This window comes from Elephantulus edwardii, unplaced genomic scaffold (genome assembly GCF_000299155.1).
Source record: "Elephantulus edwardii isolate Elephantulus edwardi_28Jun2011 unplaced genomic scaffold, EleEdw1.0 scaffold00044, whole genome shotgun sequence".
NCBI classification, from domain to species: Eukaryota; Metazoa; Chordata; class Mammalia; order Macroscelidea; family Macroscelididae; genus Elephantulus; species Elephantulus edwardii.
This window is the reverse complement of record NW_006399794.1, coordinates 16,020,444-16,030,768: the sequence shown is the minus strand read 5'-3', so window position 1 is coordinate 16,030,768 and position 10,325 is coordinate 16,020,444. Positions and strand designations below refer to the sequence as shown.

Here is a 10,325-nt window from a genome sequence, read left to right as displayed (position 1 = left end):
AGTCATTGTCCAACTCTCTGATGCATAACAAGTGATTGCAAAAACCATGGCCTGTATCAGGCACACCTTAGTCTCCAGAGAGACACCGTTGCTCTTGAGCAGTAGGTACTTCAAATCTTCTCCACATTCATCAAACAAGATTGTGTCATCTTCATATCACAAGTTGGTTATTTTTTTTAATTCTAATATTGCAACATTTTCCTTTATATTGTCCAGCTTCTTGGATTATTTGCTCAGCAGAGAGATTAACTAAGTCTGATGAAAGAATACAACCGAGAAGCACATCATCTCTAAATACCATTTCTCCTTAGTGATGAAACCTGAATAAAATTTTTGATTCTATAATAGTAAAATACCTATATTGATTACTGGATTTTAATAAGCATGCTGTTGCTTTGTGAGAAAAATGTATTTTTATAGAGTTTGGACTACTAAAGGATTTAAAATAAAGGTTACAGAATAACAATTTTCAAGGAAAAAAATAGATCTATGAGCTTTACCTTTATACACACATACACATTACAGAGAGAGGCTAAAACAATAGTAATAAAAATGTTTGGAGTTGGAGTGTTATGTAAGAGAATGTCCTTTTTTTTTTAAGAGGGGAAAATTTCTAGGATAATTCCTTCTAGAGATGAGGCAAATGGGATCTAATAGAAGGTTTATGAGTATGAATCTGGTGGCCTAGTGTAAGAGGCTGTGATACAATCCCAAAGGTAGTTCAACTCCACCAGTTGTTCTGTGGGAGAAGTATGAGTAATCTCCTGTGTGATTTACTACCTCTGAAAATCCACTGGAAATTCAACTCTAAGGTCAGTTTTGACTCAACAACAAACAACAACAACGAGAAGAAGAGATGGAATGAATGGGTACACCTGTGGGGAGGAAGTTGGATAGATGTGGGAGCTTCTGGAAATTTTCTTCCCTTATTTTTTCTTCCATTATTGTAAGACACAAAATTTGTCAGCTAATAGTATAGATTTAATTAGAATATTCATATATGTAGAATACCCATGGGCTAGCTAGACACTAAAAATACCAAGATAGTATTGCACTTCATGAGTTTACAGTTGGAAAAACATTGCTAATTAGAATGTATTGGAAGATGCTATGTGTACTAAGAGGCTTTAAAATACCTAAATCTTTTTTTTTTTTTTAAATACCTAAATCTTTTGACTCAAACGTTCTACTTAAAGAACCCCAGGAAGTCAAACCTAAGGAAATGATCCATAAAGCACAAAATGTTAGTCACAAACATGTTTTTATAGCAAGTTTTTCCATGTAAAATTTGAGAACAATGTTTTTGATAGTTTAGGAATGGATACATAATTTATCCATAGTTTTGTGTATAATTTATAGTAGCAAATAAGAGCTTTGTGTCACATCACAAGGTAAATGCTCATGATCCAGTATTGAAGAAAAAAAAACAGATTTGCCTAAGTAATCAATACCAATTCAAGAAGAATTACTATTAGAACTTTGTTTATAGTATTTATAAAACTGTATTTCATAAAAGGAATTTCTCTGTTTTTCATTTTCTGTAGGCAAGTGTCAATTGAGGAAGGAGAAAGGAAAGCCAAAGAGCTGAATGTTATGTTCATTGAAACTAGTGCAAAAGCAGGATACAATGTAAAGCAGGTAAGTGTGCTTTCAGTGTGGGTTATTATTAGATTATAAAAACATGCTACAAAATTGAAGCTCTTTTTCTTCATTTTCTTCTCATTAGTAACAGCACACTTTATCAATTAGCAACTATTTTGAAACTGTGAAAACAAACTGTAGCATTGCTTTTTTGTTGTTGTTTTTGTATCATAATTTTTAGGAGGAGAAAATAGTTTTGCCAAATTGCTGATATTACACCTAGGATAACTATCATTATAGCTGCAAAGTGAGGGGTCACCATGTTTTCACTCAATCTAGTAATATTGATTAAAAGATAACATTTTCTTATTTCAGGGAGTTCTAGTATCCTACCTAATTCATGGGGAGTTGCTCTGCTAACCAAAGGCTGTTTCTGGTAGTTCAGATCTAGAGAGCTTTTTTATTTTATACTTTCATAATACTTTGGTGAAATAAAGTCCATATTTGCTGTAAAGAATGATGCTTTGTTTTGTTTTGTTTTAAAAATACATTAATATTGGTGAGCTGAGGGAGAGGTGGGTGAAGCAAATGGAAATATCTGGTATGAAAAACAATGTATATGAACTTTGTAAATAAACCAGTATAGGAAAAACCCCACCAAAGTACATTGATAACTTTTTTCAGTTTCTTAATAAATTGTTGATAAGTCACAGTGTTTATATAAAAGGAATAGAGGGAGAAGAAAATAATGGAGATATCCCATATTATCTAGCTCTTTTACAATACAGCCAAAAACTCACCTGTATGATTCTTTAGTTATGTATTATAAAGAGTAGTTGTTTTAGGCAGACTAATAATTTTTTCCTTTCATAGACAATCAACAAAGGATTTTCTTTTTAAAATAATATGCGTTTTAAAAAATTGAGTTTTGATGGCACATTTTTAGAGACACTTTCTCATACATTTCCATACATCTCATACTACCTCCAGGCTGATAAGGGACTCAGAATTTACAACATTCTTTTGTAATTATCTCTTGAAATCTAAGAGTGTTATGGAACTTAGTTGTTGTTATACCTTAGAGTCGGACTCATTGAGTCAGAATCAACTCGTAACTGACCGTCAGCAGTAAATCACATGGGAGAAGATTGCCCATCATTTCTCCTATGGAACCTCTGGTGGATTTGAACCACATGCTTTTAGGTTGGTTCTCAGTGCAACTGTTACTAAGCCACCAGAGTTTCCCTTGAAATTTAGTACATGATAAATAATAGCCCATAGGAGTCACAGACAGTTAAAGAATTGAAATAGTCTAAGTTGTCTCGTATGCTATGTTTGTTCTAGGTTAAAATACTGGATAGCTTTATCTGACTTTTTGTTACAGAAATTTGTTAAGGATGTGAGCTAGTTAGGGAGCTCTTGTACCTAGTGGATAAGGAGTTGCAAACCCTAACCCTAACTCCAAGGTGATGGTGGTTGCTGTGTACTGTTAATTAGAACCAACTCATAGTTGACCTTCCATAGTTGGTTTTCAGGGGCAGTAAATCACACAGGAGGAGACTGACCATCTTTCTTCGATGTATCAGCTGTTAGATAAATTAAATATAATCTTACTTATTAATTCTGTTTTTCCTTCTGTTGATTTCTATTTCCATATGCCTCTTAGAGTAAGTATCAAACTTGAGGTGATTGTCTGGTTGGAGATAGTTTTTGTAACATCATATCTTCAGAATAAGCCAACCACTTCCATTCGTGCACATTCCAGTGTTAGAGGAAATGCAGTCTGTTGGACTGGAAAGATGGTGTGTTAATCTCTAACATTTTACTTCCCTAAGGAATTATCAAGAGTAATTTTGACCTAAGCAGCTCTGGTGATAAAATCTGGTGTTGGTTCCACCACTAACCCTAAAGCTATGTGTCCCCCAAAGTTCAACTCCACCAGTTGCTCTGCAGGGAATGTTGAGCAATCTCTTCTCATTATAATTTATAATCTTAGAAATCTGCTGGAACTGACTCCAAGGCAGTGAGTTTGAGAGTTTGGGGATTTTTTTGTTAATTTTTATATTTTTACCTAATTGACTTACTCTCTATATTGACTCTAGAACCTAACCACTTGTGAAAGGTGGAAATATCTCTATTCAGTTTTAAGAAGTGAGTACTCTGTCCTTTTTCTAGGTTCCAATACTATTTTTGGTTTTATGCTGCAGAGACCAAGTTTGCTGCTTATATCCTAGCCATGTTTCATCTCACTGGTTAGAAATAAACCTCTATGTATATAAAATACTACTATTACTATAATATTAATTACTAGAATTAAAAGACATTATAATATATTTGTGAAAGGTCTGACTGGAGAGCCTATCTTTTATCCACCTTTACTTGTTACCATTTGCTAAATTTTCCTTCCCTGTTATCGTCTCAGCTCTTCCGACGTGTTGCAGCAGCATTACCTGGAATGGAAAGTACACAGGACAGAAGCAGAGAAGACAGTATCCTTTTTGTTTTATCAGAAAAGTGGATTTTTAAAGCTTGTCTTTAGAGCCTCACATGGTTTGCCAAGAATTTGAAAACCAAGGAATTAATGGCCCAGGGGCATAGAAGCTCAGAGGTTTTTTTGTACAGTTATCCAAGTACACCTTTTGCAGACTGCTACTCACTGCAGTTGTACATAGGGTTGCTATGAGTCGTTAACAACTCAGTTTAGTCAGTCATTGAGAGGATTTTTTTTGTTTGCTTTTTTTTTTTAATGAACAGGAAACTCAGAATCTCAGTCTCTTTAATTTTAAATCTCCCACCCCTCCTTCTGTCTCTTTTTGTGTTTTTCCTTAGCATTGGTATAAAAAAAGTCCATATGGAATTTAATCATAACCTCTGCTTTGAGAAATACAACATGCTTAGTTGTATATCTAATTTCACTTTGTTCAAAGGATTTTGAATTTTGATGGTTTCATTGTTTATTTTGTTGTATATTACTTCATAGTGTTTTTCTAAATGCAGGCATTTTTATAAAGCCATAGAGTTCCTAGCATTTTATATTCAGTCTTCTCACTTTCTAAATGTTTCCTGTTTTAAAAGCTTTTCTCACTTTTTAATGATATTCTGCTCAGCCAGAGTCCCAGAATTTATTAAATGCTCTCTTTGCTGTTGGAACTCTCTGTTAGACTGTTCTCAGATTTTTGTCGTAGATGATCCTACAAGAAATGTTACGAATGACTTCCTTAGGAGAGGAGAGATTCTGATGAGTAGGGTTTGAACCTTGCTACATGTATTAAATATAAGCAAGTTTATTCCCTATCTTCATATGGCAAGATAGCAGTATGGGAAGTAGTAACTGGGTAGGCTCTAGATAGGAATAGAAGGAGATTTCCAGAGAGGGCCATACTGTGTTCAGCAGAATTGTGCTTTTATTTTATGAGTCCTTAACTTTTGTTTCAGTGATTGACATAAAACTGGAAAAGCCTCAGGAGCAACCAGTCAGTGAAGGAGGCTGCTCCTGTTAATCTCCCATGGCGTCCTCAGCCCTTCTCCAGAAGCTCACTGCTTTGACCCCTTACTCTTCATTGACTGCAGTGTGAATATTGGCTTGAACCTTTTCCCCTCAGTAATAACGTATTGCAATTCATCATTGCTGCCTGTCTCGTGGAGATGATCTATTAGCTTCACAAGCACAAAAAAGTCAGTGTCTTCATTATTTGTATTTTACAAAAAGCCAAAAGATTTCAGCATATTCCAGTGATAACTTTAAAAATTAGATACATTTTCTTAACATTTTTTTCCCTTTTTAAATGTTATGATAATGTACTTAAAAATTAATGGGAATCTCAAACTATGATGTGGCTTGGTTAAGGAGCAATATGTTAATAGCAGTACTTGCCTTCCTGCTTGATCTCACCCCACTTCGCTCACCTCTCCCATTTCCAAGTCCTTGTTCCACCCTTACTTCCTCAAAACAAACAAGAGGTGACAGCGGCAGTAAGACCAAGCCCATTGGAATTATCCTTCAACTTTAGGAAAATAACTTTCTGTAGGCCTTTTGAGCCAAAATGTCCAAAATAATTCTTGAGCACTGATAGATACTACTTAGACCCCCTCCGAGGGCAAGACTCAGCTATCATGATAGGCAGTGCTTGAATAAGAAAATGGTTCTGATGCATATTCAAAATGAGTTGTAATAAATATACTGAATACTTACAAGTAGAGGAATATAAAATGTATTTCTGACCAAAAGAAATAACCCTTTCACATGTGCTTTATTAGACTCTGGGAGAGCAACATGAGCAAACGTTTCAAAATAGGGGGTTTTTTTTAATATTTAATTCTTTACTGTAATAATTACAAAGTTCTAATGAACTGTTTCTCCCAGGATTTTTAAATTGTCAAGTTAGATTTTGTCTATTTGTTAGAAAAATGTTTTAAAGCAATAGATTTCTCTTGGGTTCTCTTTGTTTTTGAAAAATGCAGTGTAGGCAAAACACTACTAAGTTCAAATTTACTTACGAAGAACTAGTGGAAGAATTTTAATTTGGCACCACAGTCAACTACTATAATGATTCCTAACAAAGATTACTAAAGTTTAGCATTAAAAGTACCTTAAACATAATTGCATATACTTTACTCAGGACATCTGAGGTCAAATTGAAAGAAACAGTTTTCTTACAAGCCCCTATAGGTAGATCTGATAAAGTATACATAGAAGAGGGGAAGGAGTGAATGTTAATAAAATTAAACATTATGCAGACTTATGCCTTATTTTTAGCTTATTCTTTAAAAAATGTTGGGTTGCTCAGGCTAGCTTTGCTTTTCATTAGATCTGTATAGTTTGGTCAATTAACTGGTGATTTAGTTTTATATCTAAGCTACAATTAATCTTTTTTTTTCTTTGGTCATATTTATTTCTTTGCCTTTTTAAAAAACTACTTTTCAGATTTTGGACTTTTTTGTTAAATATTTAAAGCTTGATCACCATGGCAATATGTATTTCCCTTAAAACACTGCAAACACCTATACTAGGAGTGCACCCTTTTAACCTTTACTAGTTATTGTGAGATTGCTGTGTAAGTTAATAAACACATTTGTAAATACATTGTTTGCAGGAAAAGAATTTCTGAGTTGCTGCTCAGGAAAACCCTGCTAAATTTATGTTGTAAGCATTACTTAACACAGTATAAAGGTGAAAAGACAACAAAAATATCTTCATACTTCCTCATACCCTCATTGCCACAAAACACTTTAATGGGGAACCCTATTCCCTTCTCTTTTCTTCTTGCTCCTCCACTTCCCACTTACTGTCACCTTGTAATATTCAGAGAGCACTTGGTTATTGATCTGACTAGAGAAATGCTTTCAGATAATCATTAGGCCACATACCAATAACTTATGCTCAAAGACAAAATGGAGTTGTAAAGTGCTTTTATAATGCAATATTATTGTTAAAGGTAAGGGTTGACTCTTGTTTTATTTTGACATGGCATGCCCTAAAATAAATATCAATTCAATATGGTAGATGGGTCATATTCTTTATTTGGAAAAGTTGTGATTTCTGACTGGGGGATTATTGTCTTCCTAAATTACAGCACTGCATTTTGTTCTTTTAATGTGTCTTTAAGAATATAGCCAGTTAAACACTTTTTAGTATTGGCATTTGTCTGGGTTCTTCTAACAGAAGCTCATAGACCACCTTTTTTTTTTTAAATAAACACCATTTTGCTGCCAAAATAAATAAAACACATAGGAAAACAGTTGTTGACTTGATTTCCCATTCCTGCCAAACTGATGAATTGGCATGTGCTTCTTGCTGCCTTTCTAAACGACGTGTAAAGGGGAAATGGAATACGTATCACTACCTCTCTTAAAAGGTGTTTTGAGGGAACAACAGGAGAAACCCCTAGGGAGTCAGAAGACAATTTTCAACGACTGGAGGAAGGAGAGGATGGCTGTACGCTGTACTTTGTGTTAATGGAGGTAGTAATAGGATATATTAAGGAAAGTAATTTTAGTTCTACTTTTCCCATCTCACTCAGAGCCCTAGTTTTGCTTTGGGACACACACACTTGGCAAACCATGGTCATTCAGCCTGTTACCTGTACTTAAATCAGCGTTTGCAGAGAAACAGCCATACTTTTTCATTACCAATGGAAAGTTGAGTAGTTAAGATAAGCTTCAAAGCCTGAAATACTTACTCTTAAAACTTTGTCCAAAAACAGTCCTAATCTCTGTCTGGAGACAATCATAGCTGATCGCTTTGATGTGGAAATGGTGACCACAGGCTAGACTTCTCATATAGGGAACCACAGGCCAATGAAAGGCCTTGATACGTAAACATGAAAACTTCATAAAAATTATCTACAGTGGCCTGCATTAGGTATTTCCACCTTTCACCTTTCAGGCTTAGTAGGCTGTTACCTGGGATCTTTCGTGGTATAGTGTTTAAACATATACTCAGCTCCTAACCAAAAGGTGAGTGTTTCAAGCCTCCCAGCTACTCTGAAAGAAAAAAAATGTGGCAGTCTGTTTCCATTTTACAGCCTTAGAAACCATATGGGGCAGTTCTCAGAATCGACATAATAGCAGGGAGCCTGGTCTGGTTTTGTTTGGGATATAGTCTAGGAACCCTTGGAGGCTGGCTCCTATAAGAGCTGCTTAGACTTACAGATACAGCCTTGACGAAAGGTACAATTTGGTGGAGTTCCTAGTTAACAAAATAAACAAAGAGGTTGGCAGTTAAAACCTACCCACCCCAAGTTCCTTGGAAGACAGGCCTAAAATCTATGTCTCTTGTATGAAAATATATTTTATCCATTAGTTGAAGGACATTTAAATTTATTTTCACTTTGGATGTTATAAATTACTCTGCTATGAACATTTGTGGACACATTTTTTGGCATATATAGGTTTTTATGAGTGGACTTGCTGGCTTATAGGTAGCTCTGTTTTTTTATGAAACTTTAAGATTGTTTGAAATTTAGAGAAAAATTGAGATCACAATACAAAGAATTCTCATATACTCCAAATTCAGTTTCTATTACTTAACCTTTGTTACAATTAACCAACATTGATACACTTACTAAAATCACTGCTTTATTAAGATGTTCTTTTTGGTTTTTATCCCAGATACCATCCAGAATTCCACCTAACATTTATTCACTGTCTCTCCAGGCTCTTTTTGGCCACCAGTTTCTCACTTTATTTTTAATGGTCTTGGCAGTTTTGAGGAATACTGGTCCAGTGTTTTGTAGAATGTCTTGCTATTGGAATTTATTTGATATCTTTCTCATGATTGGACTTGAGTTACTTTTTTTTTTTTTTGAGTTACATATTTTTAAGATTGAAGACCTCAGTGGTAAGTATAATTTTCCTCACAGCATATCAAGGGTTTATACTGCCAACCTGATTTATGACTCTTTGTTTTTTGCCAACTGTGAAGTTACTATTTCTCACCACTTTCCATGTTGTACTCTTCAAAAGGATGTCACTGTATGCAGCCCAAATTAATTGGGTAGGGATTTATGTTCCCTGTCCTTGGGAGTGGAGAATCTATGTCAACTATTTAGAATTCCACAAGGGAGGTTTTTCTCTTCTTTTCCTGTTCAGTTATTTATTTTATTTTGTAAGTGCTGGAGGCAGTCATCAGAACAGAGCAAGGAAACACTGCATGGTTCAAAATTGGAAAAGGTGTATGCCAGGGCTGTATCCTGTCTCCGTACCTTTTCAGTCTTTTTGCAGAACAGGTTATCCGAGTGGCTGGGCTCTCTGAGGAGAAATGTGGCATCAGGATTGGAGGAACAATCTGCGTTATGCACTTCTTATAAACTTTTAGCTACCACTGATCTTTACTATCTATAAACAAAGGAGCTCTGGCAGCCTAGTGAATAAGGAGTTTCACTGCCAACTCAGAGGTAAACAAACAGTTCAAGTCTACCAGCTACTACATGGGAGAAAGATGGGCGGTCTTCTCCCGTGCCTCTGAAAACCCACTAGACAGTTCCAGCTTGATAGCACATAACAATGAACCCAAAAAATAGCTGATGGTTCTGTTCTAATCCATGGCAGCCAGAATGGAAATGCACTTAATAGTATTTTCAAGGCTTTATTTTATATTGCTGTTATGTGCTGTCAAATTGCTTACAACTCAGCAACCCTAAGTACAATAGCTCTGAACCTTGCTCTATCCTGAGCCAGTCGTACTGTCTGTGACACACCTCCCTCATTCCAATTATTGTGTCAGTCCATCTCATATAGGGCCTTCCTATCTTATGCTGTCCCTTCACCCGTCAGGATGATAGCCTTCACCAGAGAATGGCACCTCCTGGCTATTTGACCAAAGCATGTGAGACAGAGTCTCAAAAATCCTTGCCTCCAAGGAACAGCTTGGTTTCACCCTCTCCAAAGCAGACTTGTTAGTTCTCTTGGCAGTATGTGGTATGTTCAGTACTCTTCCCCAGCACCACAAATCAAAGGCATCAATTCTTCTGTCATCCCTGAACATTGCCCTGCTCTTTGATGCATAGTAAGTAATTGTGAAGACCTTGGCCTGGGCCGGGCACACCCTAGTGACTGCCTTCATTGCTCTTCAACACTCTGACAACAGATAATTCCCTAATGCAGTTATCTTTTGATTTTTTGACTGCTGGTGCCAAGAGTGTTGATTATGGAACCAAGCAAACTGAAATTGTTAACAATCTCAATCTCTTCTCCATCTTTCATGGTGCTGCCAAATGGCCCAGTAGTGAGAATATTTATTTTTT

General features: G+C 35.7%; 1 protein-coding gene across 4 annotated transcripts in view; it reads left to right on the top strand.

The window, feature by feature from the left end:
- The window catches only part of RAB6A (RAB6A, member RAS oncogene family), a 66,958-nt gene extending 61,178 nt beyond the window's left edge, over positions 1–5,780 (top strand). Inside the window, exons 6-8 of one of the 4 annotated variants that reach the window (XM_006885567.1) lie at positions 1,545–1,638; positions 4,004–4,070; positions 5,017–5,780. In XM_006885567.1, the coding sequence (XP_006885629.1) occupies positions 1,545–1,638; positions 4,004–4,070; positions 5,017–5,081 (226 nt within the window). In that variant the 3' untranslated portion in view covers positions 5,082–5,780. The remainder of the gene's footprint in view (positions 1–1,544; positions 1,639–4,003; positions 4,071–5,016) is intronic. The other 3 variants (XM_006885568.1, XM_006885566.1, XM_006885569.1) reach the window with 3 other exon arrangements.
- The last annotated feature ends 4,545 nt before the right edge of the window (positions 5,781–10,325 follow it).